General features: G+C 43.9%; 1 protein-coding gene across 2 annotated transcripts; it reads right to left on the bottom strand.

Annotated features, from left to right (window-relative positions):
- Positions 1–8521: 8521 nt before the first annotated feature.
- On the bottom strand, positions 8522–20144 carry HEY2 (hes related family bHLH transcription factor with YRPW motif 2). 2 transcript variants are annotated; one of them, XM_026105154.2, is made up of 5 exons: positions 19907–20144; positions 18703–18781; positions 18514–18597; positions 15761–15842; positions 8522–10727 (listed from the first exon to the last, which is right to left on the bottom strand). In XM_026105154.2, the coding sequence occupies exons 1-5, from the start codon at positions 19987–19989 to the stop codon at positions 10048–10050; spliced, it is 1008 nt and encodes a 335-aa protein (XP_025960939.1). In that variant the 5' UTR covers positions 19990–20144; the 3' UTR covers positions 8522–10047. The 2 variants fall into 2 exon arrangements, with proteins under 2 accessions (XP_025960939.1, XP_064365014.1); XM_064508944.1 differs by lacking the exon at positions 19907–20144 and adding an exon at positions 19532–19817.
- Positions 20145–20420: the final 276 nt, after the last annotated feature.

The following is a 20420-nucleotide window of genomic DNA, read 5'->3' as shown; positions in this document are numbered from 1 at the left end:
ACATGGTGCAGAAAGTCTGCACCAGGGCAGAGGAGGGAACCAGAGTTTGTGCATCCCCGGTGAGCTAGCTGCCACATGAGCTAGCCAGGAGAGAGGGAAGACGGGCTTCTTGCCCCTCTGCACCACGGACTCACAAGGTTAGTGGAGCATGGGAGCGGTCTGGGCATTAGGAGGAGGCTGTTGTAGCTGTGGCAGCCAACACATACAAGCGAGGCAAAGTGTTTATTAGATAAACTGATGGAGGTGGAAGGCGGGGAAAAAAATTGGTTTTGGGCACACAATCCGTTCTCCAGACTTGTTTGTTTTTTGATTTTTTTTTCTTTTCCTCCTCCTATTCCCTCTCCTCAATGTTTCTATAAAATGCTATTTTTTAAAATGGTAGCTGTAAGTGTCTTTTTCTAGGCACAGAAGATCGATATAGAACACCTGGGACAGTAAGATAAACTAAAAGAAACAGCAAACCTCATTTCCAATCCTAGTATGGCTTTTGCTTAAGAACTGCGTGTAGAAAATTTATTCCAAATTGTATTTTAAGAGAGATGATTTTATCCCAAACACGGCATTTTATTTAAGATGATGGTAATGAAAGTCAAATAAAGATTTAATTGCTAAATAGATCTCAATAACACTCTCCAAGGACCATTTTCCACCAAGTTCTTTAACAGGAGCAATTGCCATATCTTATTAAGAAGTTCTCTGATCATGAAATCATGAAAGCTCTGATCTTTTTAAATGCCTGAACTTTTTCACTTGCACGTTGAAACTCTATTTTCTAGACCCCTTTTATTACTGCCTTGTAGTCAGTCAGTCATGACCTTCTGCTCTTCCATGCCTTGTTCCTCATGTGCTCTGTGGATTAATCACATTTTAGTAAACTATATTGATGATGCATTACGCTGTGGCTAATCTCTGGCTAGCTCGCAGAAAAACAGACCTGGGAGGTGTCTGCTTCCCTCCAAAGCAGGAAAATAACAACAAATGAAAAATTGATACTGCAGCATGTGCTCTGGCTCGTGGTGGTGCGTGTGACCCCAGGGAGTCTGATACAGCTGGCGGTGCGTGACCATGGCACGGTGCCTTCTGCACCTCTGCCGCTGACAGCCACTGCGCAAGCCTGGACTCCCCGAGCGGTCGCAGAATCCTTTACAAGGACTTTTTTGACATAAGTAAGTGACAATTCTGTATTGCATAAATTACATAAACTATATTGCATGGATGACAACTCAGCACAAGAGATCTGGCAAAATAAAGGAAGAAATAGGGATGATTTTCCCTCTGTTCAGAAAAGAGGTCACCTGTCTAATTATAACAGGGTGAAGTTTTGCAGCACATAACCTTCAGTTTGTTCCTCCTCTACCCCAACCTGGGTAGAGAGTTTCAGCTGGAGATTTATTTGGGTAGGGGTCCTGGATGAATCAAAATAGAGTGTCTTGATATATTCTTCCGGGTGGTTTTCATCCCTCCAGCATTACTGCACTGATGTTTCATTAAGCAAAGGTATTGGAGCTGAGGATGAAGCATGCATGACAGCACAAGTCCCTATCGCCATGAATTACCTGCCTTCTGCGAGGGTCACAGGGAGCGCTCATATGCATGCAAAACTCACTTTCTAAGTATTCATATTTGGGTTGCTTGCCATGACCTGTCCCAAGCTTGTGTTTCTCAAAGAAGTGAGTGAGAGGAGCTGCTGGTGGCTCTCACTGTGTCTGGAGGCAGTACGCGACGTGGGGTAGCTCACTGCAACATGCCAGGCTACCACACTTCTTTAGAAACTTAGAAATGCAGAGGAAGCCCTTATCAGCCCCCATTTGTCTGCTTTCTCGATGAATGTACCGAACTGCTGGGCCGCCTGGAGTCAGAAACTTTCTGCGGCGCGAGAGAAACACGCCAAACAGAGTGGGAGTGAGCAGCCGCCTGCCTACGGCAAGGCGAGAGTCAACTCACCCTGAGCGGCAGCAATTCCCCTGTGACAGCTTGGCACAACACACCCACGAGCAGTGTCCCCTGCTTGTTCACGCCTGTCATGCTGGTGCAGTCACAGCTACTCAGTGTTTTTGAAAACCAGGTGTCTTAAAGTCTTTTGCACCTACAATCTACTCTCTGGATCCTGCTTTAGGAATAAAAAAAAAGAGAATATTTAAAAATAATGTAGTAAATTCTGCTTCTCCTGGGGTCATCTAATTTGAAGGGGATTTTTCTTCCATGCCATCCACTATACCATCAGAAATTTGATCGCCTCACTAGCATCTTGCATCTGGGACAGCTACTACCTTCTATTAACAGGAGTCTTACATTAAGGGCCAGAGACCGTAGCTAGGGATGCTCACAATGTGCACATGCAGTTGGAGGCAATCTCTGCCCCAGAGCCTGAGATCGAAATAGGCAAGAGCAAGGACAAGAGAAATTAAATAATGCTATCCCCACTTTACAGGTGGGCAGCCGAGAAGCTGGCAGTCATATTTCTGACCTGTTTAAACATCACAGAAAATCAAAGGGAGCTTGACACCTAAATATTTTTGCAAATCAGACAAATGAGAGTGTATCCTCTGAGGTTTTTGTTCTGCAAGGGATTAAAGGCATGAATAACTTTATTCACATGAATAGTCTCACTGAAGTGGAATAGTTCCTTTGAATATGGCTACTTATGTCCTTAGTCCCTCTGCAGGATCAGTCCTTAAGTGAATGTTGCTTCTGAACCGTATGACTGCTTTAAAAAAGAAACAGGGAACCCCCCCTTTGGCTGAAAAAGTCATGCACATCAATGATAGCTAAAAAATTTCTCTCTAACATGCCCAGCTTTTCTTCTCTTAAAGGGTTATTCAGAGAAAATACAAGGGCTTTTTTCTCCTTTTTGTCTCCAGTCTCATCCACAGGCAAAGAAATTCCCTACTGCAAAAGCTGGGCATATGGGGAAGCAGGCTTTACATATTTATATTGAATTATTACTTCTCTATTGTTTTGTCGGTGGCTACTGCTATTGGGCATCCTCGGGTTTTGACGGTCACATCAAAGGAGCTGCTCTGGCGTGAGAACCGGTCAAAGTGAGCCAGATAATTCATGGATTTATTACTGAGGTCGGTTCCCATGATTGTCAGTGGGCAGCAGACACTGCTGTGTCGTAATCCTCATTCTCTTGGTAAAGCACATACTGCCTTAAAAAGGTTTAATGATCCAACAGTGATTTACTAATGGGAATCTTTCTTGTGGGTTTACCAGGCCTTGAAGTAGAACAGGGCAGCACATAAAGGTCATTTTTCAGCAGTATCAAGAAATGTTTTTATTTGTTTTGTTTTGTTTTCAGATTCCTGTTTATAATATTTTTATCTGCCGACTGCGGAGTGCGGTAAATTGACGGAAAAAAGTCATTGTAGCTGAGCAGGTACCAGACACATCATAACGTGGGGAGGGAAAGAAGCAGACTCCAACGACGGCAGATCAGGGTTGAATATCTGCGGTGATTATTAAAAAGACACACTCGAGCCATAATAATTACTGTAATGAAAAGTGAGCGCGAATGGAGAGAGGGACCTGGGCCAGGCTGGGGAAACTGCAGACCGACTGCTGGTACTCACCACGGCTGTTCTCCAGGAGGCTGGTTGGCAGGGCAGTTTTATTGTGGTTTCATCACATTGCCCTTTGCTTTTTGTCAGGAAGGGAGGGGAGGGGGCTGCCTGGTGGGACGGCTGCCCAAAAAGGGGAAGGGGAGGGGAAGGGAGAGGAAGCGATTTTGCCTAACCAAACTGAATGAGAGACTCGCAGCGCAGAGGGAGACTGCCTGCCTGACTGCCACTTCCTCTTGCCAGTGTGGTGCCTTTTCAGAAAAACAAAACCAAGAAAACCCAAACAAAATAAACTCCCTTCTCCTCCAGCAAAATACATTTAAAAAGCAACGGAGGCAGAGGGTGTAGGGGAGAGAAGCAGGGTTATTTAATTTTAAGGCTTGTATATTAAACCCAAGGGTTGTGCTGGGAAGTGTCATTAAAAACTATTTGGACTGTCTGCACACAACAGACGTCATTTTGTTAATCTAGTTGCAAACGTGTATCTTAAATGCATAATGTTTTGTTTTGAGCTCCCCAAGGGAGAGTTCTTCTCCTAAGGGAAAATAAAGTTATTTGGCTCTCTGATATATGAAAAAAAAAAAGCATTCAGAATTAAATCAAAACTCAGACCAAAAAAAGGGTAGGCCCTTAAGTAAGTGTAAATTTGTCTTCTCAGATTTATGGATTACCTTGTAGTCATGTATTAGATTTTCACATACCACAGAGTAATACAAAATACCAAGCATGAGTATTTTTTACAGGTAAAACACTTTTCTTTACATTTTCCAGTAATATATTCTTTCCTGGAGTAGTGGGCTGATTTAATAGAAGGAGGTCTTGCAATGTAATGTGTATGAAAACGTGGGCTGAGTTAGAAATTTCCCAACTGTTAGGTGACTGTAATCACATTTTTAATGTCGCACCAAGGTATTTTTTCCTCCTGAAAACTTTCCTTTGTAGAAGAGAAAAATGCTAAATATAGGCTGTGCGGAAAGCAAAATAAAATCAACACCTCAGCAGGAGTTTCCTGTAGAGTAAGTAGTAGCACTGTTCTGATAAGCATCATTAAAACATTCAATTTTGCTTCAATTCAGTATTGGCAGCTGTAGCTGTATAAAAATGAATCTGCATCTCCAGATCATCAATTAATTTCAACAGACACATTTCCTTTTATTTCCCATATTCATTTCCTTTTGCTTCTGATTTTTGAGCTTCTGGGCTACACCACTAATTCATATCACCATACTTTTTCACCAGAAATGCAGAAAAATAATCTTTTAAAAATAAATCATATTGACATCATCTTGTAATGACTGTCATTGCAGCAGCCAGAGCATCAGGAAAATGCTGACGTCCGTGTTGAGTGTGCCCATTGCAGGTGCTGACCGGCCTTAGTTTAGTAAGATCGACTGATAATATCATGTGATCATCAACTGATTTTGATAAACTATTCTGTTGCTTCTTTAGGCTGCTGAAGAGGAGGCTGATTCTTTGAAAAAAATTAAATCATCTTTGAAAATATTATTAAGATTCAAACCCCATCTCTCCACAGATGATGCAAGCTAAGACAGAGGAGAGATTCGGCTGCCTAGACATAGGCATTTAGTGACACTTTAAGCAGTCTAGGGTTTCCCAGACACCTGCATGGGGCCAACAGACGTGACACAGGACACAAGGGAGACCCGCACCCTCTAGATGGGTAGCTGGAGCCCACCTTAGGATGTCTCAAATATTTAGGCAACTGAATACCAACTAAGTGATCATATTTGCACGTTAATAGCATTTTACAACTTCCAGTTGTAGCAATTACCAGAGGAAACAAAACCTCCTTTCAGACAATTATCTGTCAAAATTTTGTTTTGTTTGTAAATCAGGAAAGACTGGGCTTACAATCAAGTTGAGATCCCAGCATTTCTGGCACCTGCCTAATGCTCCTCTGTTTATCATTTACTGCCAGGGTCAGGTGCGTATTTGCAGTCATTCCTTTTGAGACCTTTACACATTAGCTTCCAAAGGACAAGTCTTTGCCAGTGTGACATGGCAGAAGCAGAGGAAGAGAGCTCCACCAAAATCACAGCTTTGAGTAAAATTACACTCAGGCTCCTGCAGTGGCCTCACGCAAATGAGCCTTGCAACTATAAACCTTGCAAGCAAAGCCGTCATAATTCCTTTATCTTTTCTTGATGGTGGACGAAGTCACTTCTGACTATTAAACTCTCATCTGTGTGATCTTAGGCTATCTATGCTAATAGATTACTAAGGAGACTGGTGATTATAGAGCTGGTAACTATCCACTCTAAAACTTCATTAGTATTATCTTAATGTAGTGTTTTCTGATAAAAAGATGCTTTTGACTTTTTCAGTTTTCATGTTAGGACTTCATCCTAACAATTTGTCAATATCCACACCCTGTGCTTCAGTAAATGCTTTTACTCATCTCATGACATCCTGATTTAAGTATCATCTTTCAAAATAGCCGCAAACAAACATTTTGAAGGCTCATGCCTCAGGAGGCAGCAGCATAAACAGGGACTACCTGACAGTTGCTGAGCCAGATGCAACCACAGTCAGGGTATGATTATTCTGCTTTGAATATACCCATTCAGCCCTTGGTCAATTTTTCGTCTGGGACTATCCTTAATGCAGGAGTTCCTCCACTTGCAGCTGGATTAAGGGGACGACAGGCAGCACCCCCTCTCCATTTCATGTCTTGGGTCAGCCCTTTCTTCCTCTCTGGGGTAATAATCTTCTCTTGGTGCGATGTGACATAGTCCCATAGCTCCAGCAGCATGAATGCTTTTTACTTGCACTGCTGAGGGTTAAGGGTCCAGGCCTGCTAATGCTGAGTGACAGAATTGGTTTTTAGCTTTTTCCTAGAAAATTGCATAGCCTCCTTTGATCCTCTTGATAACTGAACTTTAAGGTTGCCAACCCACACATTGAAAAGTTAGTAAATGCCAGATTTACTGTTGACTAAGCAATCTTATTTGCTTTTTTGTGCTATGTGCTATGATCTAGTGTTAAATTATACAAATTACAGTCTCTCTTCTTCCTCCAGAACCATGCGTCATTGAATGCAGTATTAAAAACAGAAAGGAGTTAAAGTATGTTTGCATGCATAGTCATACATCCTACCTTTGGATCTCAGTTATGCCAAGTAAATAGCTCTCTCTTGCTCTCTCTTGTTTTAAAAATTGTGTAGACTCCTCCAGCCCTCACCTGTTGGCACTGCTACAACCACAGTCTTCAGAAGCCAGAAGCTATTGCTCTCTGATGTCTTTCCAACAGCATGTGTAGAATATGCTTGCTCTCTACCGTTCTCACTTGGAAAATCTGCCATCCCAGAGGTAACATTCTCAAAAAAGCACCAGGAGTAAATGGGCATGAAGGCCAAGCTCCTGCCTTGTCCAGTGCTGGTCCCTTCAGGTGACTGTATCAGAGGTGGTGCATAGCCCAGCAAAGCTGTTAGAGCATAGGCAATGCTACTGCTGTTACTTAATTAAAACAAACAAACAACCCCCCCCTAAACACACACACAAGAAAACAGAGGGGAAATTCAGTGTACATGAATTTGGCCTGTTTTCTGAGAGTGAAAATGGGATGAGGCCAAACACATGGGCTACACAAATCCATCCATAGTGCTTTGTTTCAGGATGTTAAAATAATTACACTTTCATCTGATTAGTCTCTTAAAAATGTAATTTCATACTACCCTTTTTTTAGAATGAGGCAATATGCTTCATTTGTAACTAACTGGGGCACACCGATAAGATTGAAGCCGCCAGGTGGAACCAAGTCAGTGCTGCCCATTTTTAACATGGTATGATACATAGGAGAACTCCTACCAGGATCTTAGAGGGCAGGTTAATACTTAACTGCTTAAAGTCAAGTACACTTGAAACCTACTCTTTTTCATGTAAATAAAGCTCTCTTTTTATCTACTTGTGGTTCACCAATGTAATCTTTATTCTTGAAATCGTTTATAGAGAAAACGAATGCTACCTGAACCAGATGCTGCTAAACATGCCAGTACACCAGTGCAGCATTTACGTCCTGAAACAAAAAAATGCTTAAGTCCCCTGCAAACAACAAAACTTCAAAGAATATCAAACACGATTTACAGCTCAGGGGTGGAGAGACTTCTTCCCCATCTTTTGTCTTTTTTCTTCAAGGGACAGCATGCTGTTCAGGCAAATCAAAATCCCTCCCTCCTGGGCACTGAAGACTAGTTCATGCAGATGGGGATTAGCTAAATTTTTACCACTTGGGAGAAAGTGATGAACAGGAGTGAGTCGTTGAGCTGAGGCTGTATTTTGACTACAGACGCTGTTTCACTCTGTGTGGCTGTAGGGTTGTCACCTCATTTTGGTGCCTCAGTCTTGGTATCTGTAATTTGGGCATAATAATTTTTAAGTGCTTTTCACATGGATGACAAGACTTTGTGCCCTTTCTTATGAACAAACAGAGCTTTATACATGTTCTACAGATTATCTTTGCAGATCTAAGATGAAATAATAAGAAACTCAGAGCAGTAGCTGCCTTAGTGAGAACTGGCAGATTAGAAAACCAGAACTGGTGGCAAAAACTATCCTCTCCCATTCTACACATTTAAGGATGCCATAGGGCTAAACTTCTCCCTTTCTAAACATGGACCCTTAGTAAGGCTCCAAGTGGAAGCTGAATCTGAAACCCTCAATGATTTTGGGGGCTCACTGGGACGAACATATGGGTCTGTATGGCTAAGTGTACCATCAACAGAGAATCAGTTTATAAGCCTGAAGAACAACACTGTTTCACTGGCAGTCTGTTTTGCTGCCTATTTCAAAGCATCCTGTATGAGATGGGCTTTCTGAATGAGCAAGGGGAGCAGAAGAGGAAGTAGCAGCTAGCAGACTTCTTACTAGTGGCAGAAGCGGTGACTTTGAATTGACAAGTATTCCTCAAAAGCAAACAAAAACTGCAACAAATCATCCATAAAACGCAGTCAAAAAGGACTTCGTTTAATTAGTGATATGTAAAGACTTTTGCATAGAAAAAAGGTTAACAAAGTAATGCATAAAAGACCGACTAGGTACAGTATTTTTAAAACAAATATTTTAAAGTATATTTTGCATAATGTTTAACATTCTCAATGCTTATTGCTTTCTCCACACAGCAGAGAAATCAAGTGCATAATAATACATGCTGTGTTTTATTTTTTATTTTTTACATAAAATCTCTAGTTCTTGTCTTGATGTATTAAAATACTTAGGTTATTTTAAGTCACTGTAATAAAAAATGAAAGCAAAACATTTTATGCAGCACTAGTTGTCTGGGTATTGACAAAATAATTTACTGACATCCCCTTTAATACATTCATTTGGTTTGGAATCAAACCCACATTACAATGTTGGCACGTTAATAGCCAATTTAAAAATTATCCCTACCGTAACTTCATTCATACCCAGAGAGATCGTTATCCCAGAAGTTGATAGTAAAGAAGAGGGATCTTGCACAGAATCGGCAAATGTAAATGTCCAAATGCAGCTAAATAAGTTAATTTGAACTCTTACAACATTGAATCTCTTATATTGGCACGAATCAATCATATCAAAGTGTGCACACTTTAAATAGGTGGTTACTTCTGGGTGCATGATAAATTCATTGTTTGTACAGATACAAGCTAGCACCATATTTAAGCCATAAAAAGGGTGCCTCAAGACTCACAGGCAGTGCTGAAACGTTCATTAGTCCAAGCACTGATAAGATAATTGCTTTTACCAATACTATGCTAGATGTCACAATTTGGCAAGTCTGTACAAAGAAAGTAAACTAAGAAAGCGAAAACTAGGCCTGTCAAATGGAACATTCTTTCTCAGCAATCTTTTGACTAAGTAAACCTGTCCGTTTAAAGAGTAACACTTTTTCCTGGAAACATATCAAAGTTCTGAAGTTTAAGGCAGGATTTCCCCTCTCTCCTTTGTCATTTCCATACCTGTGCAATGTTATTTGTTTTAGCAGAACACACATATATATACAGGGTTTTTTAAAATTATTTTTTAAATGTCAGGCACTTATGCAACTCAAACTTTTTGTCTAGCCTCAGGAGACTTGGTAGGTACCACCCCTCAGCTCTCTGCCAAATAAAGATGCATAGCTGGAGAATTATTAGTTCTAGTGTCTACATATTTCCCAGGAAACTTCTAAATGCTGGTATGGGCAAGATGTTGCTGAAAGCCACTGTTGCTCCCTCAAGGTGTCTTAAGCAAAACAAACTGAGTCAAATATATCACCCGTGTCCTCTTTGACGTCTGAGGTGGGACTAGCTTCACCGCTCCTTAATCGGCTTTCGGGCATCTGTAAGGCTATGTGTGTGCACACAGCCCTTGGCTGAAGAGGGAGGACACTGAGACGCGCACGGTCCAATGGAGGCGCACGTGTGTGTGTGTGCGTGTGTGTGCGCGTGCACACGTGTGCTTGGGGACAGGAGGGAGCCAGAAGTGGGCGGGAGAGGGGCTGGGGGGCCTTAGAAAGCTCCGACTTCAGTCCCCCAGGGCCGGTACGGTTTGCTACTCCCTCCGCTGCCGGTCTGCGGCGGACTGGATGTTGCGGCCACGGCTAGCGGCGGGCTGATGGCCGTGGCGGCCGCCACGGCAGCAGCAGCAGCGCTGGGGGGCAGCATGGGGAAGGCTCCCGTGAAGGACAGGGGGAAGCTCTGGGCGGCCGCCGTGGCCGCGGCGGCAGCAGCGTGAACAGTAGCCGAGAGAGACAAGAGAGAGGTAGAGAGAGGTGGGACGCAGGGAGCGACACTGCCAGCGGCGGGGACCCGAAGTGCGGCGTCAGTGTGGGCGAAGGTGGCCGTGAGGAAGGCTGAGCCGTGCGGGGGCACCTCGGAGGAGAGTCTGCACGGGGCCGCCTCGGAGGAGTGAAGTCCGCTCTGCTGCAGGAGCGCGGCCGGCAGGTGGTGGAAGGCAGCCGTCCAGTGGTGCGGGTGCAACGGGTGGTGGTGGTGGGCCATGGATGAGGTCATGGCGACAGCTTCCCGCTGAGAGGCACAGGTGCTCAGGTGAGAGACGAGCCTCACACGCAGTGGGTCGGACGTGTCGAGGCCTTCCACCGAGGTCAGGTACCTCGCTACTTCGGTCAAGCACTCCCGGAAACCGATGCTCATGAAATCCATGGCCAGCGAATGAGCGTCAAAATAACCTGCAAGGGGAGGGCAAAAGATGCATTCAGTGTCAAGCTGACTTCTCAGCCAATGTTAGGTGGCACCCAGCTAAGCTGATCCTCGCTCAGCTGCTGGAGCAGCTTCCATGTATGGGTTAAAATTTGCAGCAAGAGAAGTTTGTTCTCCGATCTGTAAATGATTTGTGTGACCATTCCTGTAATGCAATAGGCTACAGTTGTTTTCGCAAACAGTATACAAATGAAAAGAATTAAGACCATAAGTACTCAAGAATCTTCAAAAAGCTATATGATGCCTCTTTGGAAATTCCTCAGCAAGCTTTTGCAGTGTAGTACTGACCCCGTGTGCGTGTGTGTGAATGAGACATACACACAAAGAAATAGGCTGAAGATTAGAGAGCTTGCACATACTATGCTGCCTACGCTTTCATTCATAGGCACACTCTTAAAATCTACTTCTCAGCACTTTGAGATGGTTGTTTTAAATGCTGCTGGGGTCTCGTCTACTCTGTAGAGTCATTAAGACAGTATGACATACGGTGTTATTTAACTACAAACTGAAACCATCTTGTCATGACTCTGCACACACACAATAAAAAGCTGTACTAAGAAAACGTTTTATGTAATGCCATCGCAAATTTGGAGATGGAAGACTGACAGTCATGTGGCCCATGAGGTATTTCAACAAACAGCAACTGGAGCTCCACAGGCGTGGGACAAAAAAGCATTTGGAAACAAAAAGTATTATTAAATGCACATGAAAACATACTCACTTTCCGAAAGGGGTTAGCATCAAACCTAGTGTTTAAGCCATGGCTCTTCAACTACAAAAACCTATTCCACTTTAGTTTAAAGGTAGTCTCTTTAGACATTAATGTCCTATCCATTCTTAAGTAAGAATGGTGTTTTTTCCGCTTGACTTCAGTGAAAATATTTAAGTATGTGTGACTGTGATGTTTGTTAGCATACATAGATCAAGTCCTTTTATTATAGAGGATTCTGGCAACAATACTTGTATTTAAGCCTTGCACTTTCTGGAATTAAAAATATCTAATTCTTTTCGAAAAATTCTACCAGTTTAGATGGCTGTTTTCACATCCATCAACTCTCAAGCTAGAAAACAGCCTTTCTGTTGTCTGCCACATACAACTTCTTGCCAAATTCTGATGGTGCTTTTGATGTAAGCCACCTTGCTCATTTGACAGCATAAGACAAAACCCAGGAGAAACCATCACTCTGTTACCAGACTGATGAGCAAAACTGGTCAAGGATTTTTGTCAGAAAGCACTGATTCCTTGCAACTTTTTCCTATCAGATCCACTGCAACCAAATGGTATGTGAAATTGTACTGGTTTGAGTGAACTTCTGATAAAAAACAGGCAGGAAATCTCTGGTAAGCTAATAGGATACCTGCTTAGTTGCCTGACAGCTTGGCATAAAGTGAGCCTCAGTGTCAGAGACTCCGGGACTTCCTGTGACTTCAGCCAGCCTCATGCAAAGCCAAAAACCGAAGTCCCAGCTCCGGTGAGGACTCGGCTCCTGGCCGTGTCTCAGCAAACCTGGGCGTCCTGAGAGTGCTCCTCTCAAGCCAGGGCTTCCCAGCTTTTCCAGTGAGTCCTCCCTTGCACGAAACTGGAAATGTGGGAGATGTCATTGTCTCCAATTTTCCCTGAGTTTAAGCTTCTCCCTCTTTGGTAAAAAGTCCCAATGCCCTGACCATCCTCACTCCCTCCCTGTCAGTCTTCGACGAGGTGGCTGAGACATGACGTCGGGATGGGATGAGAGATGGGGCTACCATGCTCCATTTTGCTACAGTTCTGATGGCTATCTTTTCCAGGTTTCTCCCTTCCACAGGAGATTTGAAAATGACTGTGTTTCTTTCCAAAAACCAAGAGCATCTCCCCCCGCACACACTCACGCTCTGGAGTTTTGCAGAGCGTGGAAATTCTCAGGTGCCACTCAGCTGTACCAGCAACCCACCTTCTCGGCAGCCAGGACACAGGCTAAGCCACTCAAAAGCTGAAAATCTTCCTGCCGGTTATCAACAACCGTGATGAGACCAACCCAGGTGTCAATCATCTGAGTTTACTTCGCCACCAAGATGCAGTAAAACTATACCAAGGTCGCAGTGAGAGCTACTTGCTGTCAAGAGATTACTCTTCCTCTTTGCTTGCTTGCACCATCGGCAAAAAGTGCTGCCCCAGGCCAAAATAATAACTCCACGTCAACCAAAGACCATTGCCCACACCTGCGCTGGGGCAGCGGAGGCATATGCTCCACGGAGGACTTCAGAAACGGGTAGGCTGCCTGCTGCCATGGCTCTAAGAACAGCCCTGAGAAGGACAAAGCACCACACTGGCCTTTCTTCTGCTGTACTCGCCTCAGCTTGAGCTTGCTACAGATCGGCATATTCCTCCCCTGGCTTTCCTAGCCACTGGTCCTCCCCTGTACCGGGCATCCTCAGTTTCTGCAAGAAAGGGAAGGGGACAAGCTCTCCCCAGCTCTCAGCATCAAGGCGTAGAGGGCTATCGGCACCCATTTCTCCCTTCTAAGACAATAGCTGTTGTCTGTAGCCTAAAATGATGGGGATCCTTTTCTGCTGATCCAAGGAAGTTTCTGGCTTATAAGATGAGTTATGAAGTGGGAATAGCTATGCTTGCAAATAAAAGAAATGCCTGCCTTAAAAATACCCTAGGAGTTTGTTTTTAAAAGCTGTTACTTAGGTTGCAAAGTAAAACATTAAACAAGCAGGAAATGCAGATTTAAACTCTGCCTGATACTGATTTGCAAGCGTCTTTTTTTTTTTTTTTGAGTTCCTTAATCTGTACAGTGAGATTACTCTTATCTCTGGGTCAGAAGAAGATAAAGCCAGAGTATTTGTGAAACACTTGGATATTATTGTTGATGTGCCACCCACTACAGACCATGGAATAACAAGTAGGGCTTTGAAGGGCGTTGAATGAGGCTGTGGTTACCTAATTGGCAGCAGTAGGCTTGAGGTGGTATAAGCAGGCATCACCTCTCCCTGCACCTTCTTCCTTCCCCAGCACCACCCACCGGCAACCACAGAAATGCTTGTGTCAGCCAAGCGCCGGGAGAGGCATGAAGGAAGGAACCAGTGGCTAAAGAAGAATGTGTCCGCGTAGACTGGTGCTGCTGACAAAATCCTGTTTGTCCGAGTGCCGCCAGCGGCTGTGGCCCTGCAGATGCCTCTCCCAGGCCAGCAGCTCCCATCCCAGCCACATGCGTCTGTGACCCCAGCAGCTGAGCTAGCAGAACGGCCTGTGGGCCGCTGGGTCAGACCTAGGTGTAAAATAATCCCCCACGCACACCTTTTTAGGTGAGGAGACAGGGAGAGGAGGGTCACTTTTAAATCAGATGAGGCCTCTGACTGGGTTCATCTCCTGGCCCCACCAAGAGCGATATTGTTCAGTACCAACATCAGAGGAGTGGGAGCTGTTGAAGCCTTACAAGAAATGATGTGGAACCACGGCATAAAGCAGCGATCAGGAAGGGGTAACTGAGCTACACATCGGATGGTGAAGATAGAAAGAAACAGTAATCACTTTCCTCAGCATTTGACCACGGTTCATCCTGTGCACCAAACAAGACAGACCTTGTGGAAAACCAGCATGCAGTTGTGTAACAGAAGACTGCGCCATCACGTGCACATGCAAGAGGATCTGAATTAGAATTGCACAAGCACTGTAAATTCTGGCATTTCATAACTTTCAAGAGCTTGGCTTTACCAACTAATCATTATTCTTCAAATGAAGTTTCTTCCTGTATGTACTAATATAAAAATATATTTAATTTTGCATATTTTCCTAGGAATCAAGAGGTGTGTCTGTTAGATCAAAGCCAATAGAATTGCTTTCTCCTCTGACAGCATAAACTACCCATAAATGTTAAGCTTCCATGGACTGCTAGCAAAGGCCTGTTAACATCTAGAATATATGCAAATCAGCTGTGTATTAATTTAAAAAAATAACAGAACACCAGCCTTCTACACGCTTTCCTACATCTATTTGTTGTTAAATATATGCTAATCATAAATTGAATTCTATAATCACTGCAAGGTATAGAGAGGTGCAGTAATTCAGTTACAGGCTATAAATGTTCAAGATTTTTTTTAAAAAAAGGAGAGGAAAGAGAAAAATCCCATGTGGCATAATGGGGCAGTGAAAAATTGGTTGGTTGCATGACAACAATATAAACTGTATAGGTAATCAAGGCTAACTGCATGGGACATCGGACCGTGCTTACAGAAAGCTAGCAAGTTTTTCGCTCAAAATACGTTCTGAAATCATGACTATACAAAACACCTCATGGGTGGCTGAAATCATTTGGCCTCCAGCCTTGGGGCTGTCAGCTTGCACAAGTGAGGCACGCTGGATCCACGGCAGTCAGCTGATCTAATGGGTCAGCTAGTGCAGCCGCCGCGTCACTCCAGGACTGACTAATAAGGAACAGCGGACATACAACTATAGCATGTAAATACGCATGAAGACTGCACTGCTATCAGTCTACCCGCTTATTTCATCTGATATCTAGAGCTGCAAATAACAAGACTGGATTTTGTTCTGGCAAATGAGACAGTCTGATCTTGCATTTTAAAGTCTTTCCAGAACAAAGAAAATATATAAACAATATTGAAAGTTCCTCTCCATCCACTTCCTTTGGTATAGCTGCCGTATAATGAGTTTTAAGGTTGGTTTTGTGCTACACAATTGTTGCCACAAACCTCCTGTTTATGTTTGGTGTTTGTGTATTTGTTTTGTCTCCCTGTGCAGATTTCAGTGCTCTTTGGAAACCCCAAACAAATCTCTGACTGGGCTGCCTGTGAATGAAGCCTTTACTCCCACAGTGTTATGAAAGCAAACACAAGTCCAGGGTCAAGTGCTTCTTTTGTCCCAGTAGTTCTTTCCCACGAGTTCAATCCTGCCATTAGCATTGATTTCCACTCCTTTAATCTGGAAACGCCTATCACAGCCCGTCAAAGCACTTTGCGGAGGTTTCCCCAAAAACGAGAAAAGAAACCATCGGCTCCTTACCTTTACCTCCAGTCGCCTGAAGCATCTTCAGATGATCCACTGTCATTTGCAATATTTCCGCTTTTTCTAATTTGGCAGATCCCTTTGAGATAAGAAACTTGTATAAATAAAGGCTTACAAGTGTTAGAAGCTTTAATTTGATATATACTTTCCACTGAGATCAACCTTATGGTTTCAATTTCCCCTGTCACTAGGACTTTCTCAGCTTAATTCTTTTGTGAGCATCTGCATCCCAGACTTTGTCTAAGGACTGATGCTGTCCATGTCTGGTGATAAATGCATCAGCACGATAATTTTGCTTTATTAAGGCTATAGCTCAGAGTAACTCTGGCCTTGAAGCTTGAGTAGATACAGCGTCTTCCAGAAATGAAATAAATATGTAACTTTCAGCAATTTCCCCTTAAACAGAGAACCAAACAGAAATGGAACCATGGCATGGCAGGTCTGTATGGATATTGATAAAGACCCTTCTGTAACATTGTTTTCTGCTTTTACCAGTAGGTGTCCCTGTGGACACATCCCAAAAAGTATTCCTGTTTCTTAATAGCCCATTAATTTTTGACATGTCATTTGGCTGCTGGATACTGTATTCTCATTCTCCATTGAAAAAACAATCACATGGTCCAGTTTTTCAAATTCTTGAGAAGCCCAATTTGCAGGGATATGAAGCTCAACATTGTGAAAAGAAAAACCTTAACTCTTCCATCAGTAAGAATCTTCCATTACCAAGGCCAGCTCACAGTGCTATAGGTGCTCAAAAAATATTAAATGCAAGTCCGAAAGCAGTATTAATGTGTAAATAAAACTACTTTGTGTGGCAGCATTTCCTTGAATATACAGAGCATGCCCAAATGACTGAACTGAACACCAAAATATTATTCCAATGAAAGAGATAACCCGTTGGCATCTGTTAAAATAGCCTCCTCGGAGCCGCACAGGCTTGGGCCACCGGAGGATCGCACCCTGCGAGCCAAATCCTGCTCTTAGTTATCACCCATGTGACGTCAGCAGCTCCGAAACCTCAGCTGGCTTTGCCCAGGTGGCACGCTTGCAAATAAGGTGAGAATTACACACTCCTCCACAGCTCTGCTCCACAGTCTTTAATCCCCACGATGGGATCCTGGAGAGCAGAGCTGTGATTTAGGGGCAGGAGAGAGGGGAGGCGGAACTGAAACTAAACCTCCAACTTGGAAACTTCAGGGAGCTAAGTGTCAAGGAGATGAAAAAAACTTTGTCCTTGGCATGTTACAGAAAAATGGTGGCGTTTCTTGAACAAAATACACCACATGCTCATTTTTACATCAATACATTTTTTTAAATTCAGTTATTGCTTTCAGCATCTCATCATACAAATTTTCGTGCGCTTGTGAATTTCCAGGTAGAATTCTGCATTTTACACGCAATTACACTCTGCACTTTTCTCAGTCTCAGCCTTTTCCATAGACACAGTACAAGCTGTCTCAGTGAGAGTGACTAATAGCTAAAAACTGCATGTTGCTGGGTAATTTCCAAGGGCTTTGTAGGACTTGTTTTATAAAGTTTGTGGTTTTCAAGAAGTAAACAATAAAATGGGACAAACAACTGTTGTCTCTTGCCTCTATTTCATCTAGCTGAAAATACCTCTGTCATTCCATTTTGTCTGAACCTGTGGAATGGCACAGTTATGACTGCTAATTATTAAAAGTGTATTGCAGGTGACAAAAGCGATGCTTTGACCATGATTACTATGCTTAAAATTTCCTTTTGTTTAGCTTCTGTTCAAACCAGGGACGTAACAGGCTCCAATACCGTACGGTGCTAGCCACTCTTGGATACTACAGAAATTCAGCACCTCACAGGCCTGGTCTTAAAGTTTACTTTCTCTTTTCTATTTTTAATTACAAGGAAATTGGGTTCTTTATTTTCAGGTTCCTTTCACTGAAACTTACTGACAACCTTCAAATATATTCAGTAAAACAGGAACAATGTTAAATATTGAAGCAAAATCCAAAGAATAAAAGTCAAGGTATGAAAAAATAAATAAATAATGTAAATTACATGGCATAAGTAAGTGCCATACACTTTTTGTAGCACACTTGCATTCTAAGCTTTTGGTCTGTGATTTCATGACTATGGAGCTGAACCAAAGTTCACTGAAGTCAGCTGGATCCTTCCAGCCTTCCCATTGCATACTTTCTCACTGAAAGTCTTTGAAAGTACTGCTAACTACCCTAGCTCATGCTATATGGGCCTAGTCCCACTCCTAATGCACTATTTCTAAAAAGAGATTTACAAACTTGAATGATCTAGAATAATCGAGACAGTCTAGTCTCTTTTCTAGGACACTGGACTGCTGAGTGCACAACTGAAATTAAAAAATAAAGGTTCTTTAAAGAAGGGACAATGGTGGTTGTATTTAGACAGAAGAATAATTCACCTACAGGTTTATTGTTGTTGTTGTTTTTTTTAATAAGGAGTAAAGCACATTTTTAAACGAAACCACTACTGGAATTCATCAAAAGAACAGAGACAACATGAACACTGTTACCCTTAAGGGAAAAACAAGGCAGAGAATGGAAATGTTTTTCAGCTTTATGATGAATTATGTTTCTAATAGTTTTGCCACAACAAAGCGTTTTGTTGAAATGCCTGCTTTGTGCCAGATCAGGACACATACAATATTATTTTAATGAGCTATACAAGAGAACTAACATTGCCAGATGAGATACAGCATTTTAAAAAAAAAAGGAAAAAAAGAAAAAAAAAAGGCTTACTTGTTTTTCAAAAGCAGTTGGCACAAGCCTCCTCAGCTCAGATAAACTGTTATTTATACGATCACGGCGCCTTTTCTCTATAATCTATTCCCAAAAACAAAACATAGTAAGTTTATAAAAAGTGTTGAAGGCCAAAATCACAGCACACATGCAAATTGTCACAGGGGTAAATAGTTAAACAGAACATACCCCTCTCCTTTTCTTTCTGGCCATAATCTGAGATGTTGTTGTTGGGGAATTTGATCGAATCACAGAACTATTGCTTTGCCTGTGAAACAATAAAAGTATGTCAGGTGTTGCATAACTTGACACTGCTCTTTCAAGATACCTTAGGTCACCACATTAAGTATTCATAGTAATTCTGTTACTGTTTTAAATGCCTGGAAGATGTGCGTTGCTTTGCGCAGTACTTCTGATATCAAGAGAGAGATGATTCACATTTGATTGCCCCAGCACACATTCTGAATTGACAGACTACTGAAAATAAAGACCCTTTCTGAAAGCAGTTCACAGTCCAGCTCAGCTAATTTAGGTTTAATCACACATATGCCTATAAAATGTCTATGAAAAACAGTCTAAAGAACCGAGTCCAAAAAGAAGTCAATTATTTATGCATGGTAACAGCAACGGTAATTATATGTATTCGTATACATATAATGTCACAACCTCTGCCTGGCCTGCCAGGTTTTAACATCCCTGCCCATCACTGTGGTAGCCAATTTAACCTCGAATAAGTAAAAAGTCAGTTACCCAGCGTAAATCTGTTCCATAGTCCGGTGTCAGGAAAATAATTTAAAATCCACTTTGAGAACTATACTAACCGCAAGTATGAAAACGCTTTTACTTTATCATGAGTGAGCAAAAAAACCAGTAGCTTTTGACACTAATTCGCCCACTGATGTGGACAAGACTGGGCTCTGGGACATGTGCCTCTGAATTGGCGGGATCAGCTTTCAAAGCCAGCGCTGTTCCCGCAGAGGCTGCACCGAGCCCTCCTTCAGCAAACAAGAAATCTCACCCTCAGCTTACAGAACTTGCTGCAGTTGCCATTCAACCGCTGGATCACCGCTTACTCTCCTGAGGACGCTTCCGACCGGTGCTGATTTATTCCGGGTGCTCAGCCTGGCCAGCGACTATTTTTTGTCAGGATGCGGTGGGAAATGGCAAGTTTCGCGGAGCCACCGGGCGCTCGGGGCCGCGCTGCGGGGCCGCGCACGGGGGTCGCCTCGACCTGCGGAGGGGCAAAACCTTGCCGCGAAGCGGAGCGCGGCCGGGAGGCTGCAGCGCGGCCGCGGCCCGGCCCCCCGCTCCGCGCCGCTCCGCGGCCGCGCCGGACCCGCCGGGGAACGCAGGGGCGAGACTTGCGCCTGGGGGCCGGGGGGGACCCACTTACCCCGAGTAGTTATTCTCGCTCCCCACGTCTATAGTCTCGTCCATGTCGCTCTCTGAGGTAGTTTCCTCGCAAGGTCGCTTCATTGCGGGTCGAGGACGCGGCGCAGCCGACGGGGGGAGAAACCGGGCGGGGGGCAGAGAGATGAATAAATCCGGGGGGGCTGCGGCGCGGCACAGCTCCGCACCGCCAGCAGAGCAAGCCCTCTCTGAGGCGCTTTCCCACGCCGCCGCTCAGCCTCAAGCCCGACAGCCCGCCCCCGGCAGGGCCCGCCCCGTCGGGGGTGACGGGTGGGGGCCGCCCACCGGGGAGACGCGGGGGGCCGCGGCCGCCTGGGCCTCGGGGTGCGGGCTGGCTCCGGGGAGCGGAGCGGGGCAGATCCCCCCCAGCACGGGCCTGGCAGCACCCCCGGGCCGGGTGTCCTGGGCTCGGGGGCGGCCAAGGCGGGGGGCGCCCTCTAAAAGGAAAAAAACCCCAAACTTGTTCGAGGTGGCGGGGTAGGAGCGGTAGCGCGGCT

This window comes from Dromaius novaehollandiae, chromosome 3 (assembly GCF_036370855.1).
Source record: "Dromaius novaehollandiae isolate bDroNov1 chromosome 3, bDroNov1.hap1, whole genome shotgun sequence".
Taxonomy (NCBI): Eukaryota; Metazoa; Chordata; class Aves; order Casuariiformes; family Dromaiidae; genus Dromaius; species Dromaius novaehollandiae.
Note: the sequence above shows the minus strand (reverse complement) of the source record. Positions and strands in the feature narration are given on the sequence as shown.

Bases quoted from the DNA above. Each gene is read 5' to 3' on its own strand.
- HEY2 (XM_026105154.2), bottom strand. From the start codon at position 19,989: ATGAAGCGACCTTGCGAGGAAACTACCTCAGAGAGCGACATGGACGAG. The intron at 18,782-19,906 runs GTAAGTGGGTCC...ATTGTTTCACAG, and splicing joins AGCGAGAATAACTACTCGGG to GCAAAGCAATAGTTCTGTGA. The intron at 10,728-15,760 runs GTAAGGAGCCGA...CTCCCCTTGCAG, and splicing joins TCAGGCGACTGGAGGTAAAG to GTTATTTTGACGCTCATTCG.